The 27,365-nt window shown below is 44.6% G+C and overlaps 1 protein-coding gene across 1 annotated transcript in view; it reads right to left on the bottom strand.

Moving 5' to 3' along the window:
• The window catches only part of VWA3B (von Willebrand factor A domain containing 3B), a 430,059-nt gene that overhangs the window by 165,306 nt on the left and 237,388 nt on the right, over positions 1 to 27,365 (bottom strand). The window contains exons 20-22 of the mRNA XM_069757817.1: positions 16,359 to 16,477; positions 5,632 to 5,682; positions 3,937 to 4,141 (exon numbers count right to left, since the gene is read on the bottom strand). Coding sequence (XP_069613918.1) covers positions 3,937 to 4,141; positions 5,632 to 5,682; positions 16,359 to 16,477 — 375 coding nt within the window. The remainder of the gene's footprint in view (positions 1 to 3,936; positions 4,142 to 5,631; positions 5,683 to 16,358; positions 16,478 to 27,365) is intronic.

A 27,365-nucleotide genomic window follows, 5' to 3' on the forward strand; every position in this document is an offset into this window, starting at 1 on the left:
TGGGGACATACTTCACCTGTGGGAAGTTATATCATCCAGCTGCCATTCCATCACCCCAGCGGACCCCATAGCAGCATCGGTCACCCTGACCGAACACCACAGGTGGCGTCACGAACCCCTGACAGACTGTTTCACTACTTTCATTGGACGCCCCTTAGCAGGGTCGCGGACCGGGTCTAGCCACCGTGACAGCCTCAGAACCGAACCAGAGAGGCCCGGTACCGAAACGCGTGGCCCTGTGTCTGGGGGCGCTCCATATGCATGACAGAATCCTGCGCCTCCCCCTCCAGGGCCGTCAATGCAATTTCTGCCTCTAGGGCTGGTGTAATGGGATGCATCGACATCATTCCCCGGATACGCTCCGTCCAACTCCACAGCATTACATTGTTCCCAGTGAACCTTGGCAAAGTACTCAACATGGCTCCCAGGGAAATGCTAAACCTGGGAACTTCCCCAGCTGCTTGGTCTGCCTTGTCCACACTACCATGTGACATTCTGCCGACTACGCCAAATGTAATAGTATGCAGGTACTGAATATGTCACACGGGAACAGACAGACCAACAGTTGAGGGGTTTAATAACAGGAATCAGGTTCTCCTCGCAGGGAGGAAGCAGTAGAATATAACTAACAAGAAAACAATGCAAAAATATGGTAGTCAAACAGTGTAACAGAAATAAGCAGGATTTCTTGAGAAAAGAACACCTATCAGTCTGATGAGGACTTGCTTGAAGGGTCGTCTTCTCCAACGTAGGCGCCGAGAAACAGCGGCACTTGTCGTCCCTCTGATGTCCGTGGGCTGAGTAGTCTCTAGGAGCCCGCTGCTTGGGGTTTCGGGAGTTAATGTGATATGCACAGGCTCTGAGTCTTTAGCTTTTACAGCACAGCCTATGTCGGGAAAATGATGGTCAGTCTATTATTAAGTCTCTCACCAGGAATCAGGTGCTCTGCACTGATACCGTGGGTACCAGGAGTCACAGTCTCTGTACTGATACCGCGGGTACCAGGGGGTCGCAGTCTCTACACGGGCCAATGTCTCTACACGGGTCTCACAGCCTCCCTATATACAGCATGAGCCCCACACAGCCTCTTTATATATGGCATGAGCCACACAGCCTCCCTATATACGGCATGAGCTACACACAGCCTCCCTATATACAGCATGAGCCCCACACAGCCTCCCTATATACGGCATGAGCCACACACAGCCTCCCTATATACAGCATGAGACCCACACAGCCTCCCTATATACACTGCATGAGCACCACACAACATCCCTATATACGCCATGAGACCCACACAGCCTCTCTATATATACACCTTATGAGTCTCACAGCCTCCCTATATATGGCATGAGCCCCACACAGCCTCCCTATATACGGCATGAGCTACACACAGCCTCCCTATATACGGCATGAGACCCACACAGCCTCCCTATATACAGCATGAGACCCACACAGCCTCCCTATATATGGCATGAGCCCCACACAGCCTCCCTATATACGGCATGAGCTACACACAGCCTCCCTATATACGGCATGAGCTACACACAACCTCCCTATATACGGCATGAGCTACACACAGCCTCCCTATATACGGCATGAGACCCACACAGCCTCACTATATACGGCATGAGCTACACACAGCCTCCCTATATACGGCATGAGACCCACACAGCCTCCCTATATACGGCATGAGACCCACACAGCCTCCCTATATATGGCATGAGCCCCACACAGCCTCCTTATATACGGCATGAGCTACACACAGCCTCCCTATATACGGCATGAGACCCACACAGCCTCCCTATATACAGCATGAGACCCACACAGCATCCCTATACCCGGCATGAGACCCACACAGCCTCCCTATATATGAAATGAGCCCCACACAGCCTCCCTATATACGGCATGAGCTACACACAGCCTCCCTATATACGGCATTAGACCCACATAGCCTCTCTATATATACACTGCATGAGTCTCACAGCCTCCCTATATACTGCATGAGACCGACACAGCCTCCCTATATACGGCATAAGCCCCACACAGCCTCCCTATATACTGCATGAGTCCCACACAGCCTCCCTATGTACAGCATGAGCCCCACACAGTCTCATTAAATACAGCATGAGCCCCACACAGCCTCCCTATATATGGCATGAGCCCCACACAGCCTCCCTATATACACTGCATGAGGGCCACACAGCCTCCCTATATACACTGCATGAGGGCCACACAGCCTCCCTATATACACTGCATGAGCCCCACACAGCCTCCCTATATACTGCATGAGTCCCACACAGCCTCCCTGCCTCCCTATATACTGCATGAGTCCCACACAGCCTCCCTATATACTGCACGAGCCCCACACAGCTTCCCTATATACAGTGCATGAGCCCCACACAGCCTCCCTATATACACTGCATGAGGGCCACACAGCCTCCCTATATACACTGCATGAGCCCCACACAGCCTCCCTTTATACACTGCATGAGCCCCACACATCCTCCCTATATACACTGCATGAGCCCCACACAGCCTCCCTATACTTCCCTCATTTTATTAATATCCAATGACACAGCAGGAAATGAGGGAGCATCAGTTTTGTGAAGAACTCGTTAACCCTTTCCTTCCTGACTCTGAGCACTGCGCAGAGATTCCTCCAGACTTTCTGCTGGACGTCCTCACTCCTCAGCAGTGACTTGCCTGAGATACCACCCAACAGCAGCCGGAAGACTGAGGCGGGCGGGCGGTTTCGGCCGTGGGCGGGGCGACCAAGGACTTTAAAAAAAAAACTTGCTCAGGTGCTGCCCCACCGCACCCTCCCACCCTAGGCACGTGCCCTCAAGTGCCTAGTGGCAAATACAGCCCTGGTCATGCCCCTTTAGAGTAAGACCAGCCCGTTGTGCAGTGGGTCCTCACCTACCAGGGTTACACACCAATTGTGACATTTTAACCTGCTAGATGCAGCTGTCAATAGCGACCCTCTTTAGTCTCATTAGCACCCTGTGTTCACGAGTGTGGTATCCCTATGGTTGACAATGTACCAGCTATAGAGATCTGTAAGGCCCTACCATATATATATGCCAGGTGTCAAAACAGACAGGTCTGATGCCCTGCAATAAAGAGTATTGCTGTATGTTAGAGCAGCAATAAGACCATTGTACAAGTCCCATAGTGAGGATGAGTAAAAAAATAAATAAACAGAATTTGTAAAAATGTAAAAATAATAAAAGAAAACATAATTTTTTGGGGGAAAACTGTCTTTGTCCCTAAAAATGCAGTTTATATGTAAAATGTCCCCCCAAAAATTACATATTATTGGTATTATTGTATCCCTAACTACTGTATAAAACTGCCACATTACTTATTCTGAGCAAGAAACACCATAAATAAAATAAACAAAACACACTCCAAAAACGTAGCTTTTTCATTATACGGACACACAAAAAAAGGCGCAAAAAATAATCAACGTAAATGTAAATTCATATTGCAAAAAACAACCTCTCGCATGGCTCTGTCTGTGGCTAAATATAAAAGTTGCAGCTCTCAGAATACGGTGATGCAAAAACAAATGATATTTTGTAAAAAAAAAAATGTTTCTGTGCATAAGTGACAAAAAAAAAGCCTACCACAATAACTTAGATAAAGGTTGGCTCAGGAGCACATTAACAATTAAACCCGAAACACAATTGTGGATTTGCGCTTTTCTTTTCTATTCCAACCAAAATTATGTTTTAGGTTTTTTAATACATTGTATGGTATATTAAACAGGGTCATTAAAACAAACAAATAATCCCCTCAAAAATCAAGCCCCTGTGTGTAGGCTGTTGAATGAAAAATAAAAAAGTGATAATTCTTGGATGGCGCGGATAAAATTTTACTTCATATTCGATGTTCATATTTTCACTCTTTATAAGAGATCTTGTATGTTACCTGTGTAGCAGAATTTTCAGTCAGTGTTGTGTTCTTGGTGGTTTCCTGCAAATCTAGAGCTTGTTGGATATACGTTTTTCCTGCTCGTATCTCTTCTTCTAGTAACATTACATCTTCAGCAGATACAGGCCATCCTAGTCTGTCTAAAGCTTGTAGGAGGGCTTCTTTATTATCCAAGTATGAGATTGGGATGTCACTGTCAAAGCTTTTACCAGAAATAGACATACCGGTAACATTAAAATAACAACATTTGACATACGTAATATGTTACTCATGACAACATCTCTGCTATCTGTGACATGATGTGTTCAACATACTATAAGGTTCACACCTTAAGTATTTGGTCAGTATTTTACATCAGTATTTGTAAAGGTACCGTCACACTGAACGATATCGCTAGCGATCCTGGCTAGCGATATCATTAAGTTTGACACGCAGCAGCGATCAGGATCCTGCTGTGATGTCGTTGGTCGCTGCAGAAAGTCCAGCACTTTATTTCGTCACTGGACCTCCTGCAGACATCGCTGAATCAGCGTGTGTGACGCTGATTCAGCGATGTCTTCACTGGTAACCAGGGTAAACATCGGGTTACTAAGCGCAGGGCCGCACTTAGTAACCCGATGTTTACCCTGGTTACCAGCGTAAAAGTAAAAAAAACAACACTACATACTTACCTTCCGCTGTCTGTCCCCCGCTGTGCTTCTCTGCACTGGCTGTGAGCGCCGGCCAGCCGGAAAGCACAGCGGTGACGTCACTGCTCTGCTTTCTGGCCGCTGTGCTCACAGTCAGTGCAGGAAAGCACAGCGCCGGGGACAGACAGCGGAAGGTAAGTATGTAGTGTTTGTTTTTTTACTTTTACGATGGTAACCAGGGTAAACATCGGGTTACTAAGCGCGGCCCTGCGCTTAGTAACCCGATGTTTACCCTGGTTACCGGCATCGTTGGTCGCTGGAGAGCTGTCTGTGTGACAGCTCTCCAGCGACCAAACAGCGACGCTGCAGCGATCGACATCGTTGTCGGTATCGCTGCAGTGTCGCTTAGTGTGACGGTACCTTAAGCCAAAACCAGAAGTGGGTAAAAATCCAGAAGTGGTGACGTGTATCTAGTATATTTTTCCTCTGACTGCTCCACTCCTCATTTTGGCTTACACATACTGATGTAAAATACTGACCAAATACTGATAGTGTGAATGTGGCCTAGCTGATGTCTCAAAAATAAAAAGCAAAACATACAGATGTAGTAGAGGCAATCTGATAATTTGGTACATCTCAGCATTAGTGAGGAGTGGGCTTGCTCACCAATCGAAAGTGCATCGAGTCCCCACCTCGCATGTCTTGCCTACCATACACGGTAATGTCGTAGCTATGTATGGGAGAGCCAACCAATATGGCTGTTGGTCAAACAATCGCCTGAAAACATTCAGCCAACAGCCATCGAATTTAAGTCTGACAAATTCTTATAGAGAATGAATTGAGTGGCAGTGTGTATGCCAGACTGCTATGCTAGCAGGTCAATCAGTGGGCTTCTCAAAAATCAGACCACCACCAATCTACCCGTTTTGATTGGTCTTGTGCATTGGTTCTAACATCTTCTCACAGGACTATCCCTTCATGTAGTTGTAGACACCATAGAATACATTATTATTAACCTTTTTACTACAGTCAAACAAGCGCTCAAAATGAAGTGGAGACTCACTTATCTCTTTCCTCCTGGGATAAAGCCCTCCATACGATTAGATTAAGGCGCCTAGCAAAAATACAAAAAGGTGGACTGTGAAATGTGCTGCTGATTAGCATAATAAGAGTTAAATAAATACATTATACAGTTCAAAGGATAGCTAAATGAGTAGCTGAATGAGTGATCTGCATTCCAAGTGGAAGGCGGCATCAAGCCAGATCTCGTATAGCAGCCATGAAATTATCATCCACATAAAGAGATGAGCAAAGAACATTTCCATCAGTCTCTCAATAGTTTCTGGGTCAAGCAGGTCATCAGAGTGTTTACAAGGAATGTACTGCCTAGGATCAGATACTAAGACTTACTGCATATCTTTTCTCACACATTTTTTTCTCATTACAGATTATTTTTATTTTCTATATGTGATTATGGTGCAGCGATCTTACCTAGACTGCTGCTCTGCACAACTCAAACATATGCTTAATAGCGGCCATGTGGACATAGAAAATGACAGTGGTTAAAAGTGCATCCAGTGTCATCTGCTGCAAGGTTTTTAATATAGATGTGACAACTGAAGAGTAATCAGTACAAAACAGTGTCCATCTAGTGAGAGACTTAAAGGGGTTTTCCCACGAACAAAAGTTAATTCTATTCACTAGATCTTGGAATTATAATAATTTAAACAATTGAATGTGTTTAAATAAAATGTCCGTGTCCTGAGATAATCTATAAATGTGCCCCTGCTGTGTACTGTGTAATGGCTGTGTTTGACCGTGCAGGAACATGGTCTGATCATATCTCCTGGGCAGGGCGGAAGCAAAAGAGAGAATAAAGGCAGGACAGCAGGGGATCGCAGCTGATTCTTTCTGTGAGGTAAGATATTGCTTAGAAACAGGCAGTGAAATGTTTTACCTCACAGAAAGAATCAGCTGTGATCCCCTGCTGTAATGTCAGCACATTGTTTTGCTCAGACCATGTTCCTGCACGGCAAGACACAGCCATTACACAGTACACAGCAAGGGCACATATATAAGATTATCTTAGCAGAGGAACATTTTTTTAATCACTTACAGTTGTGGAATTTATTATTCCCTAAATCTAGTGAATAAAATGAACTTTGTTCATGGGTAAACGCCTTTAAAGCAGTTGTTAAAACAAGTTATCATCTACCTGTAGGATAGATGATAACGTATTGATCGCACCCGGGCAAGTGGCAGGGCCCTGGCGAGACGGGGGGCCCATTCACGGTATGGTACACTGAGGCTCCAGGGGGTCCCTGCAGGGAGGGCCGGCGTTAGGGGTAGGCAGCTGCCTTGGGTCCCCACTCCCCCAGGGGCCCTCAGCTAGCAGCACATCACGCAGCCGCTATATGGCCCCTGTGAGACTCCCCCGCCGACACATTAAACTATACCGGTGTCTGCTGGTACAGTTCAAAGCAATGATGGAGGAGAGAACGTCAGCTGACGCTCCCTCTATCATCATTCCCCGCTCTGCCTCTGACACTGCGGGTGCGCGATGACGTCATTGCAAACTCATTGTGTGTCAGGCAGTGCAGCCGCTGAGACAGGAGCAGGGAGCAGCACGGGCAAGAGGAGAGGTGAGGAGTGTGTTTTTTGTTTTTTTACTGTAACAGTGAGTAGTGGACTGTGGGGCCATTCTCGGGGGGGAAATGTGGGCTGTGCTATATTCTACAGTACATGGCTGTGCTATATGCTACATGGGCTGTGTTATATACTATGTGGGCTGTGCTATATACTACGTGGCTGTGCTGTATACTACGAGGGCTGTTATATACTACATGAGCTATGCCATATAAAACGTGTGTTATATACTATGTGGGCTGTGTTATATGAAAAGTGGCTGTGCTATATACGACATGGGCTGTGTTATATAATACGTGGCTGTGTTATATAATACGTGGCTGTGCTATATACTATGTGTCTGTGCTATATGATATGTGGGCTGTGCTATATGCTACGTGGGCTGTGTTATATACTACGTGGCTGTGCTATATACTACATGGGCTGTGCTATATGCTACGTGGCTGTGCTATATACTACATGGGCTGTGTTATATACTACGTGGTCTGTGTTATATACTACGTGGCTGTGCCATATACTACGTGGCTATGCTATATACTGCATGGCTGTGCTCTATACTATGGCTGTGTTATATGCTAACTGTTGTGAATTCTGTGGCTGAATTCACTCCTGTGGTCACAAGTGGTACTGCAGCTTCTGAGCTTCCTCCCTCAGGTGTTCTGGTGAGCTCGTTAACTGCTTCATTACTTAACTCCGCCTGATGCTGCTATCCTTGCTCCTTGTCAATGTTTCAGTGTTGGATCTGAGCTTCTCCTGATTGTTCCTGTGACCTGCTGCTCTGTATAGCTAAGTGCTTTTTGCTTTTTTGTTGCTTTTTTTCTGTCCAGCTTGTCTTTTGTTTTGCTGGAAGCTCTGAGACGCAAAGGGTGTACCGCCGTGCCGTTAGTTCGGCACGGTGGGTTTTTTTTGCCCCTTTGCGTGGTTTTGCTTTAGGGTTTTTTGTAGACTGCAAAGTTCGCTTTACTATCCTCGCTCTGTCCTAGAATATCGGGCCCCACTTTGCTGAATCTATTTCATCCCTACGTTTTGTCTTTTCATCTTACTCACAGTCATTATATGTGGGGGGCTGCCTTTTCCTTTGGGGAATTTCTTTGGGGCAAGTCAGGCCTATTTTTCTATCTTCAGGCTAGCTAGTTTCTTAGGCTGTGCCGAGTTGTCTAGGTAGTTGTTAGGCGCAATCCACAGCCGCTTTTAGTTGTGTTTAGGATAGGATCAGGTGTGCAGTCTACAGAGTTTCCACGTCTCAGAGCTCGTTCTTGTATTTTTGGGTATTTGTCAGATCACTGTGTGCGCTCTGATCGCTAAGCACACTGTGTTTCTGGATTGCCTTCATAACACCTGTCATTAGCAAACATAACAGTACAAGGAGCCAAACTAATGATTCTCAATAGAGGGAAAGAAAAAGTTCTGACATCATTTTTTTTTTTTTTTCTGCTCTGTGTTCACTTTTTTTTCCCCCCTAGACATTTGGGTGATTCTGGACACAGGTGTGGACATGGATATTCAGGGTCTGTGCTCTTCAATGGATAATCTCGTTATAAATGTACAAAAAATTCAAGATACTATTGATCAGAAATCTATGTTAGAACCAAGAATTCCTATTCCTGATTTGTTTTTTTGGAGATAGAACTAAGTTTCTAAGTTTCAAAAATAATTGTAAGCTATTTCTGGCCTTGAAACCTCATTCTTCTGGTAATCCTATTCAACAGGTTTTGATTATTATTTCTTTTTTGCGCGGCGACCCTCAAGACTGGGCATTTTCTCTTGCGCCAGGAGACCCTGTATTGAGTAGTGTCGATGCGTTTTTCCTGGCGCTCGGATTGCTGTATGATGAGCCTAATTCAGTGGATCAGGCTGAGAAAAATTTGCTGGCTTTGTGCCAGGGTCAGGATGATATAGAAGTATATTGTCAGAAATTTAGGAAATGGTTAGTACTCACTCAGTGGAATGAATCTGCGCTGGCAGCTTTGTTCAGAAAGGGTCTCTCTGAGGCTCTTAAGGATGTCATGGTGGGATTTCCTATGCCTGCTGGTTTGAATGAGTCTTTGTCTTTGGCCATTCAGATCGGTCGACGCTTGCGCGAGCGTAAATCTGTGCACCATTTGGCGGTACTGCCTGAGGTTAAACCTGAGCCTATGCAGTGCGATAGGACTATGACTAGAGTTGAACGGCAGGAATACAGACGTCTGAATGGTCTGTGTTTCTACTGTGGCGATTCCACTCATGCTATTTCTGATTGTCCTAAGCGCACTAAGCGGTCCGCTAGGTCTGCCGTCATTGGTACTGTACAGTCCAAATTCCTTCTGTCCATTACCTTGATATGCTCTTTGTCGTCGTTTTCTGTCATGGCGTTTGTGGATTCGGGCGCTGCCCTGAATCTGATGGATTTGGATTATGCTAAACGTTGTGGGTTTTTCTTGGAGCCTTTGCGGTGTCCTATTCCATTGAGAGGAATTGATGCTACACCTTTGGCCAAGAATAAACCTCAATACTGGGCCCAGCTGACCATGTGCATGGCTCCTGCACATCAGGAAGTTATTCGCTTTCTGGTGTTGCATAATCTGCATGATGTGGTCGTGTTGGGGTTGCCATGGCTACAAACCCATAATCCAGTATTGGATTGGAATTCCATGTCGGTATCCAGCTGGGGTTGTCAGGGGGTACATGGTGATGTTCCATTTTTGTCGATTTCGTCATCCACCCCTTCTGAGGTCCCAGAGTTCTTGTCTGATTATCAGGATGTATTTGAAGAGCCCAAGTCCGATGCTCTACCTCCGCATAGGGATTGTGATTGTGCTATCAATTTGATTCCTGGTAGTAAATTCCCTAAAGGTCGATTATTTAATTTATCCGTGCCCGAACACGCCGCTATGCGCAGTTATGTGAAGGAATCCCTGGAGAAGGGACATATTCGCCCATCGTCATCACCACTGGGAGCAGGGTTCTTCTTTGTAGCCAAGAAGGATGGTTCGCTGAGACCGTGTATTGATTACCGCCTTCTTAATAAGATCACTGTTAAATTTCAGTATCCCTTGCCATTGTTATCTGACTTGTTTGCTCGGATTAAGGGGGCTAGTTGGTTCACTAAGATAGATCTTCGTGGTGCGTATAATCTGGCGAGAATCAGGCAAGGAGATGAATGGAAAACTGCATTCAATACGCCCGAGGGTCATTTTGAGTATCTAGTGATGCCGTTCGGACTTGCCAATGCTCCATCTGTGTTTCAGTCTTTTATGCATGACATCTTCCATGAGTATCTGGATAAATTCCTGATTGTTTACTTGGATGACATTTTGATCTTCTCAGATGATTGGGAGTCTCATGTGAAGCAGGTCAGAATGGTTTTTCAGGTCCTGCGTGCTAACTCTTTGTTTGTGAAGGGATCAAAGTGTCTCTTCGGTGTGCAGAAAGTTTCATTTTTGGGGTTCATCTTTACCCCTTCTACTATCGAGATGGATCCAGTTAAGGTCCAAGCCATCCAGGATTGGATTCAGCCGACATCTCTGAAAAGTCTGCAAAAGTTCCTGGGCTTTGCTAATTTTTATCGTCGCTTCATCTGTAATTTTTCTAGCATTGCCAAACCATTGACCGATTTGACCAAGAAGGGTGCTGATTTGGTTAATTGGTCTTCTGCTGCTGTGGAAGCTTTTCAGGAGTTGAAGCGTCGTTTTTGTTCTGCCCCTGTGTTGTGTCAGCCAGATGTTTCTCTTCCGTTCCAGGTCGAGGTTGATGCTTCTGAGATTGGAGCAGGGGCGGTTTTGTCACAGAGAGGTTCTGATTGCTCAGTGATGAAACCATGTGCTTTCTTTTCCAGGAAGTTTTCGCCCGCTGAGCGTAATTATGATGTGGGCAATCGAGAGTTGCTGGCCATGAAGTGGGCATTCGAGGAGTGGCGTCATTGGCTTGAAGGAGCTAAGCATCGCGTGGTGGTATTGACTGATCATAAGAACTTGACTTATCTCGAGTCTGCCAAGCGCTTGAATCCTAGACAGGCCCGTTGGTCGTTATTTTTTGCCCGCTTCGACTTTGTGATTTCGTACCTTCCGGGCTCTAAAAATGTGAAGGCGGATGCTCTGTCTAGGAGTTTTGTGCCCGACTCTCCGGGTTTATCTGAGCCAGCGGGTATCCTCAAGGAAGGAGTCATTGTGTCTGCCATCTCCCCTGATTTGCGGCGGGTGCTGCAAAAATTTCAGGCGAATAAACCTGATCGTTGTCCAGCAGAGAAACTGTTCGTCCCTGATAGGTGGACTAATAAACTTATCTCTGAACTTCATTGTTCGGTGTTGGCTGGTCATCCTGGAATCTTTGGTACCAGAGAGTTAGTGGCTAGATCCTTCTGGTGGCCATCTCTGTCACGGGATGTACGTACTTTTGTGCAGTCCTGTGGGATTTGTGCTAGGGCTAAGCCCTGCTGTTCTCGTGCCAGTGGGTTGCTTTTGCCCTTGCCGGTCCCAAAGAGGCCTTGGACACATATTTCGATGGATTTCATTTCTGACCTTCCCGTTTCTCAAAAGATGTCAGTCATTTGGGTGGTCTGTGATCGCTTTTCTAAAATGGTCCATCTGGTGCCCTTGGCTAAATTGCCTTCCTCCTCTGATTTGGTACCTTTGTTCTTTCAGCATGTGGTTCGGTTGCATGGCATTCCTGAGAATATTGTTTCTGACAGAGGTTCCCAGTTTGTTTCAAGGTTCTGGCGAGCTTTTTGTGGTAGGATGGGCATTGACCTATCCTTTTCCTCGGCTTTCCATCCTCAGACTAATGGCCAGACCGAACGAACCAATCAGACCTTGGAAACATATCTGAGATGTTTTGTTTCTGCAGACCAGGATGATTGGGTGTCCTTTTTGCCGTTGGCTGAGTTCGCCCTTAATAATCGGGCCAGCTCGGCTACCTTGGTTTCTCCATTTTTTTGCAATTTTGGGTTCCATCCTCGTTTCTCTTCAGGACAAGGTTGAGTCTTCGGACTGTCCTGGTGTGGATTCTGTGGTGGATAGGTTGCAGCAGATCTGGACTCAGGTAGTGGACAATTTGATCTTGTCCCAGGAGAAAGCTCAACTTTTCGCTAATCGCAGACGCCGTGTGGGTCCCCGACTTCGTGTTGGGGATCTGGTTTGGTTATCTTCTCGTCATATTCCTATGAAGGTTTCCTCTCCTAAATTTAAACCTCGTTTTATTGGTCCGTATAGGATTTCTGAGGTTCTCAATCCTGTGTCTTTTCGTTTGACCCTCCCAGACTCTTTTTCCATACATAATGTATTCCATAGGTCGTTGTTGCGGAGATACGTGGCACCTATGGTTCCATCTGTTGAGCCTCCTGCCCCGGTTTTGGTGGAGGGGGAATTGGAGTATATTGTGGAGAAGATTTTGGATTCTCGTGTTTCTAGACGGAAACTCCAGTATCTGGTTAAATGGAAGGGTTATGCTCAGGAAGATAATTCCTGGGTTTTTGCCTCTGATGTTCATGCTTCCGATCTTGTTCGTGCCTTTCATGCGGCTCATCCTGGTCGGCCTGGGGGCTCTGGTGAGGGTTCGGTGACCCCTCCTCAAGGGGGGGGTACTGTTGTGAATTCTGTGGCTGAATTCACTCCTGTGGTCACAAGTGGTACTGCAGCTTCTGAGCTTCCTCCCTCAGGTGTTCTGGTGAGCTCGTTAACTGCTTCATTACTTAACTCCGCCTGATGCTGCTATCCTTGCTCCTTGTCAATGTTTCAGTGTTGGATCTGAGCTTCTCCTGATTGTTCCTGTGACCTGCTGCTCTGTATAGCTAAGTGCTTTTTGCTTTTTTGTTGCTTTTTTTCTGTCCAGCTTGTCTTTTGTTTTGCTGGAAGCTCTGAGACGCAAAGGGTGTACCGCCGTGCCGTTAGTTCGGCACGGTGGGTTTTTTTTGCCCCCTTTGCGTGGTTTTGCTTTAGGGTTTTTTGTAGACTGCAAAGTTCGCTTTACTATCCTCGCTCTGTCCTAGAATATCGGGCCCCACTTTGCTGAATCTATTTCATCCCTACGTTTTGTCTTTTCATCTTACTCACAGTCATTATATGTGGGGGGCTGCCTTTTCCTTTGGGGAATTTCTCTGGGGCAAGTCAGGCCTATTTTTCTATCTTCAGGCTAGCTAGTTTCTTAGGCTGTGCCGAGTTGCCTAGGTAGTTGTTAGGCGCAATCCACAGCCGCTTTTAGTTGTGTTTAGGATAGGATCAGGTGTGCAGTCTACAGAGTTTCCACGTCTCAGAGCTCGTTCTTGTATTTTTGGGTATTTGTCAGATCACTGTGTGCGCTCTGATCGCTAAGCACACTGTGTTTCTGGATTGCCTTCATAACACCTGTCATTAGCAAACATAACAGCTAACGTGGGCTGTGCTATATACTATGTGGCTGTGCTTTTTCAAAGAAAAAGCCACGTCCAGGCGAAACGTGCATTGGAGCTAGCAGGATATTATTGGGTATGGACTCTCTAATGTTATAGGATATTTATTCTATCCCATTTCTTTTGCCTTTATTACTTTTTGTATGCATGTTTGCAAGAAAGATGTAGGCTATGTATATGGGATATATATATTTTTGCATTATTATGTTTATTATCATTGTCCATGAGCCCACTCCAATTATTGCACAAAGGGTTTTTCGTATTGTTCTGTTTTTTTCCCCTTTTTTTAATGTGTATTTTAATATTATTCAATAAATTTATATATATATTTTTCACCATATTGGTTTTGTATTTTTTGTTTCTTTCACCCTTTTGTTTGAGGAGGTATACTACATGACTGTGTTATATACTACGTGGGCTGTGTTATATACTGCGTGGCTGTGCTATATACTACGTGGATGTACTCTATACTATGGCTGTGTTATATGCTAACGTGGGCTGTGCTATATACTATGTGGCTGTGCTATATACTACATGACTGTGTTATACAGTACAGACCAAAAGTTTGGACACCTTCTCATTTAAAGATTTTTCTGTATATTCATAACTATGAAAATTGTAAATTCACACTGAAGGCATCAAAACTATGAATTAACACATGTGGAATGATATACTTAACAAAAAAGTGTGAAAACTGAAAATATGTCTTATATTCTAGGTTCTTCAAAGTAGCTACCTTTTGTTTTGATGACTGCTTTGCACACTCTGGGCATTCTCTTGATGAGCTTCAAGAGGTAGTCACCGGAAATGGTCTTCCAACAATCTTGAAGGAGTTCCCAGAGGTGCTTAGCACTTGTTGGCCCTTTTGCCTTCACTCTGCGGTCCAGCTCACCCCAAACCATCTCGATTGGGTTCAGGTCTAGTGACTGTGGAGGCCAGGTAATCTGGCATAGCACCCCATTGCTTTCCTTCTTGGTCAAATAGCCCTTACACAGCCTGGAGGTGTGTTTGGGGTCATTGTCCTGTTGAAAAATAAATGATGGTCCAACTAAACGCAAAGCGGATGGAATAGCATGCCGCTGCAAGATGCTGTGGTAGCCATGCTGGTTCAGTATGCCTTCAATATTGAATAAATCCCCAACAGTGTAACCAGCAAAGCACCCCCACACCATCACACCTCCTCCTCCATGCTTCACAGTGGGAACCAGGCATGTAGAGTCAATCCGTTCACCTTTGCTGCATCGCACAAAGACACAGTGGTTGGAACAAAAGATTTCAAATTTGGACTCATCAGACCAAAGCAGGGATTTCCACTGGTCTAATGTCCATTCCTTGTGTTCTTTAGCCCAAACAAGTCTCTTCTGCTTGTTGCCTGTTCTTAGCAGTGGTTTCCTAGCAGCTATTTTACCATGAAGGCCTGCTGCACAAAGTCTCCTCTTAACAGTTGTAGAGATGTGTCTGCTGCTAGAACTCTGTGTGACATTGACCTGGTCTCTAATCTGAGCTGCTGTTAACCTGCGATTTCTGAGGCTGGTGACTCAGATAAACGTATCCTCAGAAGCAGATGTGACTCTTGGTCTTCCTTTCCTGGGGCGGTCCTCATATGAGTCAGTTTCTTTGTAGCACTTGATGGTTTTTGCAAGTGCACTTGGGGACACTTTCAAAAATGTTCCCAATTTTTCAGACTGACTGACCTTCATTTCTTAAAGTAATGATGGCCACTCGTTTTTCTTTACTTAGCTGTTTTTTTCTTGTCATAATACAAATTCTAACAGTCTATTCAGTAGGACTATCAGCTGTGTATCCACCAGACTTCTGCTCAACACAACTGATGGTCCCAACCCCATTTATAAGGCAAGAAATCCCACTTATTAAACCTGACAGGGCACACCTGTGAAGTGAAAACCATTTCCGGTGACTGCCTCTTGAAGCTCATCAAGAGAATGCCAAGAGTGTGCAAAGCAATCATCAAAGCAAAAGGTGGTTACTTTGAAGAACCTAGAATGTAAGACATATTTTCAGTTGTTTCACACTTTTTTTGTTAAGTATATAATTCCACATGTGTTAATTCATAGTTTTGATGCCTTCAGTGTGAATTTACAATTTTCATAGTCATGAAAATACAGAAAAATTTTTAAATGAGAAGGTGTGTCCAAACTTTTGATTTCTACTGTATACTACGTGGCTGTGCTATAGACTACATGACTGTGTTATATACTACGTGGGCTGTGTTATATACTACGTGGTCTGTTATATACTACGTGGCTGTGCTATAAACTAAGTGGGCTGTGCTATATACTACGTGGCTGTGCTCTATACTATGGCTGTGTTATATGCTAACGTGGGCGGTGCTATATATTATGTGGCTGTGCTATATACTATGTGGCTGTGCTATATACTACATGACTGTGTTATATACTACGTGGGCTGTGTTATATACTAAGTGGCTGTGCTATATGCTACGTGGCTGTGCTATATACTACGTGGGCTGTGCTATATACTACGTGGCTGTGCTCTATACTATGGCTGTGTTATATGCTAACGTGGGCTGTGCTATATACTATGTGGCTGTGCTATATACTAAGTGGCTGTGCTATATACTAAGTGGCTGTGCTATATACTACATGACTGTTATATACTACGTGGGCTGTGTTATATACTACGTGGCTTAACATAGACCAGTTTTTCATACTAGCTTACATAGTAAAGCATCCACCATTGTCTTGGGTGCAACACTGAGCCTAAATGTTTGGTAAATATGCTACTAAAAATGTAACATTTACCTTTCATAAGACTTAATTGCCTGCTGAAGCTTTGCCTTGTAGTCTGAGAGATTCACAGCCTGGGGATTAATTAATGTGATACGTTTTCTGTTTCCACTTAGATGAGCCAGAGGGAGCACCTGAAAAATTAGCAGAGGCGATAATTACATTCAATTATAACATGGCAGAGAGCATTTCCTCCAAATATAGAGTGGTCAAATTGCATTCTTTGCTGTAATTCCGTAAAGTGAGGGAAGAACTGTGACATGACAGATGTGTGAATAGACCCTTATACAGTGTAGAGATTCACAACCCACTAGTGTGTATTCAGGGTCGGACTGGCCTGGCAGAGTATCAGAGAAATCCCCGGTGGGCCCTTTCAGTGGACCTGATAGAGAAGATAAGAAGACGTGAGGGAGAAAAAAAAAGTCTGCGGTTCTTAGAGGTACGGGCCCTTTAAAAGCACATGCAGAGTATGTGCAGGGGCACGCGCACGCAGCATTCATTACCTGATCTGCCATGACGCACGTCCCGATGAGCACTGATTAGTGTGCGCCTGTCGTCACCGGTGTATGGCGTCAGTGTCATGCGCCGGGCGCCCACACACAAGTCAGCCGTCGGCCTCTGCTAGGTGAGTGGCTATCTTAATATGAGCGTGTCGGACCTGCAGAGGAGGAGGACGCCGCCCGGCGCTGAGAGCACAAGAAGGTAAGAGGAATCTTTTTTCTTTTTTTAATCTGTAAATGCAGCATGGTACGGGCACCAGGATGGATATATGGGAGAAGAGCAGGACAAGAAGCCAAGATGGATATATGGGGGAAGGGCATGACAAGTGACCAGGATGGATATATGGGTGGCAGAACAAGTGACCAGGATGGATATATGGGGGGGGGGGAGCAGAACAAGTGACCAGGATAGATATATGGGGGAAGGACAAGTGGCCAGGATGGATATATGGGGGATGGAGCAGGACAAGTGACCTGGATGGATACATGGGGGAGCAGGACAAGTGACCAGGATGGATACATGGGGGAGCAGGACAAGTGACCAGGTTGGTTATATGGATGGGGGACAGAACTAGTGACCAGGATGGATACATGGGGGGAGCAGGACAAATGACCAGGTTGGTTATATGGGGGGAGCAGGACAAGTGGCCAGGATGTATATATGGGGGATGGAGCAGGACAAGTGGCCAGGATGTATATATGGGGGATGGAGCAGGACAAGTGACCTGGATGGATATATGGAGGGAGCAGGACAAATGACCAGGAAGGATTCATGGGGGGAGCAGGGCAAGTGACCAGGTTGGATATATGGGGGCAGCAGGACAAGTGACCAGGATGGATATATGGGGGGGGAGCAGGACAAGTGACCAGGATGGATATATTGGTGGAGCAGGACAAGTGACCTGAATGGATATATAGGGGGGAGCAGGACAAGTGACCAGGATGGATACATGGGGGGGGCAGGAGAAGTGACCAGGATGGATATATGGGTGGAAGGGCAGGACAAGTGGCTAGGATGGATATATGGGGGATGGAGCAGGACAAGTTACCTGGATGGATATATGGGGGGAGCAGGAGAAGTGACCAGGATAGATATATGGGGGAGCAGGACAAGTGACCAGGATGGATATATAGGGGGAGGAGCAGGACACAAGGGGTCAGGATGGATATATGGGGGGAGGCAGGATGGATTTATGGAGGGGCCAAGAGGGATATATGGGGAAAGCCAGAATGGATATATAGTGAGGTGGGTGCCAGTTTTAGGAAACTATTTTCCATTGAGGGAAAAAAGGGGGGTGGGTTCTTTTACTGTGCAGGGTGGCACAACATCATTTTTTTTTCTTCATCTGACATAGTGTAGAAGTCAGAGAAAAAGTGGAGAATGTGCTCTGGAAGAGATCAGCTATTGATGACTGTGTGTTATTTTTTGCAGAGATGAGTCCTAGCTGGAAGCAGTGATTGTGGTCTGTGCTGGATGAAGAAAAGAAGTGAAGATGAAGGACTTCAACTACAAACATCACTGGTGAGTCAGTGTTTTACGTGTACACACAAACTATACACTATAGACTGTGTACAAAGCTCTTGTGAACACTGTATTATCTGTACACTGACACTATATACAGAGCACCTGTGTATAAAGACACTGGTGATCACTGTATTACCTGTTATGACCTGGCGGTTAGGAGCACCCGGAATGACCTGATAGTTAAAACTCACACAGGATCTGAATGGCCAAGGACATAGACTCATTCAGACCAGCAGGCGTGGGAAATCCCACCATGACATCCTTAAGGGCTTCAGAAAGACCCTTTCTGAAAATTGCCGCCAGGGCACATTCATTCCACTGAGTAAGCACAGACCACTTTCTAAACTTCTGACAGTACACCTCCGCTTCATCCTGACCCTGACACAATGCCAGCAAGAATTTCTCTGCCTGATCCACGGAATTTGGTTCATCATAAAGCAATCCAAGCGCCAGAAAAAACGCATCAACATCACGCAATGCAGGATCTCCTGGCGCAAGGGAAAATGCCCAGTCTTGAGGGTCCCCACACAACAAAGAAATAATGATTTTTACTTGTTGAGCGGGGTCACCAGAGGAGCGGGGTTTCAAAGCTAGAAACAGTTTACAATTATTTTTGAAATTCAGAAACTTAGATCTATTCCCAGAAAATAAATCAGGAGTAGGAATTCTAGGCTCTAACATCGGATTCTGAACCACAAAATCTTGAATGTTTTGTACCCTTGCAGTGAGATGATCCACACAAGAGGACAGACCTTGAATGTCCATATCTACACCTGTGTCCTGAACCACCCAAAGGTTTAGGGGAAAAGAAAGACAAAACACAGTGCAAAGAAAAAAAAATGGTCTCAGAACTTCTCTTATCCCTCTATTGAGATGCATTAATACTTTGGGCCAGCTGTACTGTTATGACCTGGTGGTTAGGAGCACCCGGAATGACCTGATAGTTAAAACTGGTCCTCTCCCCACGCCGTGTCCTGCCTTTGGCGGCCAGTCCCCTCTGCTGTATTTGTTGTCACAGCGCTTGTCGGTCATCTAATTGGCTGGACCTAGGACCGGGTTGTGCTTTCTTCTTTGGGGTAATTATATTATTGTACTGTGGCATTTTTGTGGTCCTGTATTTATCGCCACGTTGCCCAGTTACCCTGTACCTTCATGCCATATTGGCAGCCGGCCCTGGTACTGAGTACATCTTTTTCTTTAGGTCCTATAGAGATCACTATACATGTGGACACATTCTATCTGTATAGCAGGCGCTATTTATTGCTCTATTTTCCGGGGGGGGATCCTAGTGTACTTATTGAGCCATCTTAATGTGTATGCATTGCACAGATTTGTAGTCCATGATTGATCTGGCTATGTAATTTACTATACGTCACTTTTCATCTGTGCTCGTATTTATCTGTATTATCTTGGCGGGCCAGTGTGGGGATTATGGTATTATGCCATTTTAATTGTTTTTAATTGTGCACCAATAAAAGTTTTCCTGTTTTCACAATTTACCAGTGGTGTGCGATATATTATAGAGTGGTGCTTCCCCTTTTTTCTTTCGTCCTGATAGTTAAAACTCACACAGGACAAGCTCTGGGATGTGGGAGCTCTGCTGACCGCAATCCCTAATCCTATCACACACACTAGAAATAGCCGTGGAGCGCTCCTGACACTCCCTAGGCGCCTCGTCACAGCCTAAGAGCTAGCTAGCCCTAGAGATAGAAAATAAAGCCTACCTTGCCTTAGAGAAATTCCCCAAAGGAAAAGGCAGCCCCCCACATATATTGACTGTGAGTAAAGATGAAAGTCACAAACGCAGAAATGAAACAGGTTTCAGCAAAGGGAGGCCAGACTTACTAAATAGACAGAGGATAGGAAAGGTAGCTTTGCGATCAGCACAAAAAACTACAAAAGACCACGCAGAGTGTGCAAAAAAGACCTCCGCACCGACTAACGGTGCGGAGATGCCACTCTGCATCCCAGAGCTTCCAGCTAGCAAGACAAAATCATGATATCCAGCTGGACAAGAAAACAATGAACGAATTAGATACTATCAGGAACTTAGCTTGTGCTGGAGTAGACAGGTCACCAGAAAGATCCAAGAGCGAACTGAACCAATGCAGAAACATTGACAGCTGGCATGGAGTAACGATCTAAGTGGAGTTAAATAGAGCAGCCAACCAAAGGATAAACCACGTCACCTGTGTAAGGAACCTCAGAAGCAGCAGCTCCACTCACAGCCACCAGAGGGAGCCCACGGACAGAACTCACCGAAGTACCATTCACGACCACAGGAGGGAGCTCGACAACAGAATTCACAACAATTACCTATACACTATATACAGAGCTACTGTGCATAATGTCAATGTTGATAACTGTATTACCTTTACACTGACACTATATAAAGAGTTCCTGTGTATAATGTCACTGGTGATCACTGTATTACTGTCATGGTTTGGACAGGGTTTTTGCCCTGCCCTCTCAGGGTTAATTGTATTTGGCCTCCATTTGGATCTGAGAGGGATATTTATACCCACTCTGAACCAGGATTCCCTGTCAGTTATATTTTCGTTCTGTCCGTGTGTCTGACCCTCTGGTGTGCGTGTGCATACTGCGTTTGTTTGACCGCTTTCCTTGGTTCTGACCTCCTGGCCTCTCTGTTCTGACTTCGTCACCTCGCATCTCTTTTGGTACTTCATTGCTCGGTTCGGCTCCCTGATCTCCGGCTTTCACCTGACTAGCCTTCCATCTAACCCCCGGTACTTCATTGACCTCCAGTCTTGACCTCAGCACGTTTGAATTCTCCCTGGCGCCACCCAGCTCCCGGCAATCCAGTGCCTGTCTCTGCCCTCAGCCACTCCCCCTCAGTCACGTGGTTCAGGTCCTGCTCGCTGCCCAATGAGTTCTCCGCCGCTCTGCTCATGTCTCCCTTACTGCGGTGAGCTGCCCGCCCTATGGCAGGTACACCCGGAGCTCATGACGTTACCTGTACACTGACACTATATACAGAGCTCTTGTGTATAATGTCACTAATGATCATTGTATTACCTGTACAGTATAGACTATGTACAGAGCTCCTGTGTATAATGTCACTGGTGAGCCCTGTATTACTTGTACACTGTACACTATATACAGAGCTCCTGTGTATAATGACACCGGTGATCACTGTATTACCTGTACACTGACACTATACAGAGCTCCTGTGTATAATGTTACTGGTGATCAATGTATTGCCTGTACAGTATACACTATGTAGAGAGCTACTGTGCATAATTTCACTGGTGGTAACAACAGTGTTGTTAGTATTGTGGTTTGTATTCATGATCAGTATTGTAGTATTCGATCACTATGTGGTGGTAATTTGTGGTCTAGTCATGGTGTGGTGGTATTTATCCTTGTATGTGGTATTATTTGGTCACTGTGTGGTGGAATATGTAGCCTAGTCATGGTGTGGTGGTATTTATCCTTGTATGTGGTATTATTTGGTCTCTTTATGCTGGTAATATGTGGTACTATTCAGTCACTATGTGGTCTGGTCATGGTGTGGTATTATGGGTCTTGGTAAAGGGGATTGCAGGTACGAACAGGGACTGAAATTCAACCCTGGCATTTGAAATCACACAGGCTCATTCTGTCACTTTCCCCAAGCACCAGATGGGATATATTACTAATATTAACCTGGATAAGGAAAGCAAGATTTACTACAAGATCAATATTACTCATGATACCCGTGGCCTGCTGGGGTAAGTGATGGAGACAGCGACTTTGTGCTTCATCACAACTCTTAACAGTATGGGTGTCTTGAGAACACTCAGTCTGTTAACAACGTAGCAGACAAGTCAGACCATGACCAGCCAGGCCCTTCTGGCATTTGCCAGAATTGCCAGATAGCCAGTCTGGACCTGGTGGATTTTGATAGACATGGCAGTCACTTGTTCTCTCTGATATTAATTTGGAGAAGATTCTTTATTTTCATTAGATTAAATACTGTACTTGGTACACAAAGGCAGAGATACCTTTACAGGGGTTCTCCTGTGAAAAAAAGTGATCACCTCTCCGCAGGATAAATGATAATGTATTGATTGGTGGGGTCTGACTGCTTGGACTCAGTTGGCAGAATGACGAGCTTTTATCCCCATTAGACTGGAGCACTATGTTCAACTTGACCACTGATCCATTCATTCCCTCAGTGGCTCTGAGCACTGCTCTTGTTTTTTTTAGAGGCCCCAAAGAGAATGAATGGAGCTGCGGTCAGACATCACACCTGCCGATGCATTTTAAAATGTCCTATCAGGGATAAAACTTCCTCATTCTTCTGATTGGTTCAGTTTCTAATGGTCGTATCTAAGCAATCGCCTATTCTGTAGAGCCCAAGGATCGGAGATAACTTATTTTAACCAAAGATCTCCTTTAACCCTTTTACCCCCAAGGGTGGTTTAACGTTAATGACCGGGCCAATTTTTACAATTCTGACCACTGTTCCTTTATGAGGTTATAACTCTGGAATGCTTCAACGGATCCTGGTGATTCTGACAGTATTTCCTCATGACATAATGTACTTCATGATAGTGGTAAAAATGTCTTTGATATTACTTGCATTTATTTGAGATAAAAATGGAGATTTGGCAAAAAATTTAAACATTTCGCAATTTTACAACTTGGAATTTTCATGCCCTTAAATCACAAAGATATGTTACACAATTTACTTAATAAGTAACATTTCCCACATGTCTACTTTACATCAGCACAATTTTTTAATCAAAATTTTTTTTGTTAGGAAGTTATAAGGGTTAAAAGTTGACCAGCGATTTCCCATTTTTACAACACCATTTTTTTTTAGGGACCACATCACATTTGAAGCCACTTTGAGGGATCTATATGATAGAAAATACCAAAAAGTGACACCATTCTAAAAACTGCACCCCCTCAAGGTGCTCAAAACCACATTAAAGAAGTTTATTAACCCTTCAGGTGCTTCACAGGAATTTTTGGAATGTTTAAAAAAAAATGAACATTTAACTTTTTTTCACATAAAAAATTACTTCAGATCCAGTTTGTTTTATTTTACCAAGATTAATATGAGAAATTGGACCCCAAAAGTTGTTGTACAATTTGTCCTGAGTACGCCGATACCCCATATGTGGGAGAAACCACTGTTAGGGCGCATGGCAGAGCTCGGAAAGGAAGGAGTGCCATCTGACTTTTCAATGGAAAATTGGCTGGAATTGAGATAGGACGCCCTGTCGCATTTAGAGAGCCCCTGATGTGCCTAAACAGTGGAAACTCCCCACAAGTGACACCATTTTGGAAAGTAGACCCCCTGTGGAACTTATCTAGATGTGTGGTGAGCATTTTGAACCCCCAAGTGCTTCACAGAAGTTTATAATGTTGAGCCATAAAAATAAAAAAAATCTTTTTTTCACAAAAATTATCTTTTCACCCCCAAATTTTTATTTTCCCAAGGGTAACAGGAGAAAGTGGACCTCAAGAGTTGTTGTGTAATTGTCCTGAGTACGCCGATACCCCATATTTGGGGGTAAACCACTGTTTGGGCACATGGCAGAGCTCGGAAGGGAAAGAGCACCCTTTGAGTTTTTCAACAGAGAATTGGCTGGAATTGAGCTCAGACGCCATGTCGCGTTTGGAGAGCCCCTGTGTAAACAGTGGAAACCCCCCACAACTGACCGCATTTTGGAAACTAGACCACCTAAGGAACTTATCTAGATGTGTAGTGTGCACTTTGAACCTCCAATTGTTTCACTAAAGTTTATAATATAGAGCCGTGAAAATTAAAAAATCATTTTTTTTCCACAAAAATGATCTTTTTGCCCCCATTTTTTTATTTTCCCAAGGGCATCCGGAGAAATTGGACCCCAAACGTTGTTGAGCAATTTGCTCTGAGTACGCTGATACCCCATATGTGGGAGAAAACTACTGTTTGGGCACACATCGGGGCTCGGAAGGGAAGAAGTGGCGTTTTGGTTGCAGACTTTCATGGAATGGTCTGCGGGCCTCAACGTTGTGTTTGCAGATCCCCTGATGTGCCTAAACAGTGGAAACCCCAATTCTAACTTTAACCCTAACCCGATCACACCACTAACCCTAATCCAAACCACACCTCTAACTCCAACACACCATTAACTCAACACACTCCTAACCCCAACACACCCTTAACCCTAATCCCAAACCTAACATAACCCTAACCACACCTCTAACCCCAACAGACCCCTAACCCTAATCCCAACCCCAACACACCCCTAGCCCTAATCACAACCCTAACCATAGCCCTAACCACACCCCTAACCCTGACACACCCCTATCCACACCATAAACGTAATCCAAACCCTAACTCCAACGCTAGCCCCACCCTAACTTTAGCTCCAACCCTAACCCTAATGGGAAAATGGAAATAAATATATATTTTTTTATTTATTATTTTTCCCTAACTAAGGCGGTGATAAAGGGGGGTTTGATTTACAATTTATTACGGATTTTTATAGCGGGTTTTTATGTTTGGCAGCTGTCACACACAAAAATACGCTTGTTATTGCAAAAAGTAGTTTTTGCGTCACCACATTTTGAGAGTAATAATTTTTACATATTTTGATCCACAGCATCATGTTAGGTCTTATTTTTTGCAGGACAAGTTGATGTTTTTATTGGTACTATTTTCGGGCACATGACATATTTTGATCGCTTTTTATTCCGATTTTTGTTAGGCAGAATGAACAAAAATCAGAAATTCATGAATTTCTTTTGGGGGGGGGGGCGTTTATACCATTCCGCGTTTGGTAAAATTGATAAAGCAGTTTTATTCTTTAGGTTAGTATGATTACAGCGATATCTCATTTTTATCTTTTTATTATGTTTTGGCGCATTTATACAATAAAAACTATTTTATATAAAAAATAATTATTTTTGCATCGCTTTATTCTGAGGGCTATAACTTTTTTTTCGCTGATGATGCTGTATGGTGGCTCGTTTTTTGTGGGACAAAATGACGTTTTCAGCGGTACCATGTTTATTTATATCCGCTTTTTTGATTGCGTGTTATTCCACTTTTTGTTCAGCAGTATGATGATAAAGAATTATTTTTTACCTCGGTTTTTTTTTTTTTTCTTACGGTGTTTACTGAAGGGGTTAGCTAGTGGGACAGTTTTATAGGTTGGGTCATTACAGACGCGGCGATACTAAATATGTGTACTTTTATTGTTTTTTTCTATTTACATAAAGAAATGTATTTATTGGAACAATATTTATTTATTTTTTTCTTTACGAATGTAAAAAAAAATATTTTTACAAATTGTAATTATATATTTTTTTACTTTGTTACATTGTCCCAGGGTGGGACATCACTATGTAGTGTCAGATCGCTGATCTGACACTTTGCAGAGCACTGTGTCAGATCAGCGATCTGACAGGCAGTGCAGGAGGCTTGCCGGCGTCTGCCATCATGTTTGATCGCAGTGTTCCGGGGGTTAATGTGCCGGGAGCGGTCTGTGACTGCTCCTGGTATATAGTGCCGAATGTCAGCTGTGATAATCAGCTGACACCCGGCTGTAAGCGCGAGTGATCGCGTATGACGTACTATCCTGTCAATGGTCATACGGGCCCAGGTGACGTCGATGGGATAGTATGTCAGATGTCAGAAAGGGGTTAATGTAAAATACCGTAATTGTACATCACAGTTATGGTGGTATACAGTATATGCAGGAGCCGCCTGTGTTTTACAGTCGATGCTCCACTACAACGGTATAACAGCTTACAGATATTTGCATATAACTGTTGGGTGGGCCCATAGGTTCAATTACCCCTGTAGGCCCCAGACACTCCAGTCTGACCCTGTGTGTATTCACATGCTAAAGTTATATTAGGTTTCAAACTGCAGCAAAAAAAATGCAAAGTCTGCAAATTGTGAATACATCATAACATCAAAGCTGCAGCCAAATAAAAGATGTGGTGTTGAACCACATAAAAGTAATTTTCCAATTTTAGGAAACTGGACGACTTACGATTCCTGTAATGTAAAATAACAGACAGATAGTATTCATCCCTCCACGCTCCAGCACCAGTTCCTTAAAACTGCTCTGGTCTCTGTGATTTGGCTGCTAGTGGTGAAGTCACTTTGACAGACCACATCACCACTGCAGTCAATCAATAAGTTCATCAACTCTGCCAATGTAGAGTGAAAGACTGCAGTGGTGATATGTGCTGTTGATATAATGTCACTACTGCAGCCAACACAAGGCAGGGAGCTGGTGCTCCAGCAAGGAGTAGTGGGCAATATCTGTGTCACGATATGTACTGACCCAACAGATGGTCGGTAAGTGGACGGCTCGATACACACACAACGGGATGGAAATGGGGAGAGGAAGGCCCTACCAACAGGGAATGAGAGATGGACACCTCCTGTTCCAACCTGAGCCTGTTCATGCACTCCCCTTACGCCCTAAGTTGGTCCTTCTCCCACCGCCATCAGGAACCTCGTCCCTCGCTGTCACCTAGCCCTGCCCTGGCTAGTACACTGGCTGGCAAGGGCACTAGCCTCACCACTGCGGATGGAACAACACAGGAGACAGTGACAAACACAAGACAGACGAGGAAAAACAATGACCTTAGCTTATAAGCCTTCTCTGCTGCAAAGCACCGCATAGCAGAAGAAAGGCAACCAGACCACGAACTCCACAAAACCAGCTGCTTCACCACTGCAGCTAGAGAGCTCATTACCCCAGGCTTGGTCAATATAGATTACTCTATCACCAAAAGTCATCTGATGCATCAGGTGACTATTTAAAGGATGGTGGGAGTGGTAACTACCCACATCAGCTGTCCAAGCAACTCTGCAATTGCAGTAAACTGCCAGCAGGAGAAACTGACATTAACCCCTCATGGCCAGAAAAGGAAAAAAGCTACATTTAAATCATAGTGGAACCAGAGCTGCCATGCATCCAAAAATGGATCGTGGCAATATGCCTTTGTTATTTTACATTACACTAACCATTAGGGGCC

The sequence above is a fragment of the Ranitomeya imitator genome, chromosome 3, assembly GCF_032444005.1.
Source record: "Ranitomeya imitator isolate aRanImi1 chromosome 3, aRanImi1.pri, whole genome shotgun sequence".
In the NCBI taxonomy this organism is placed as follows: domain Eukaryota; kingdom Metazoa; phylum Chordata; class Amphibia; order Anura; family Dendrobatidae; genus Ranitomeya; species Ranitomeya imitator.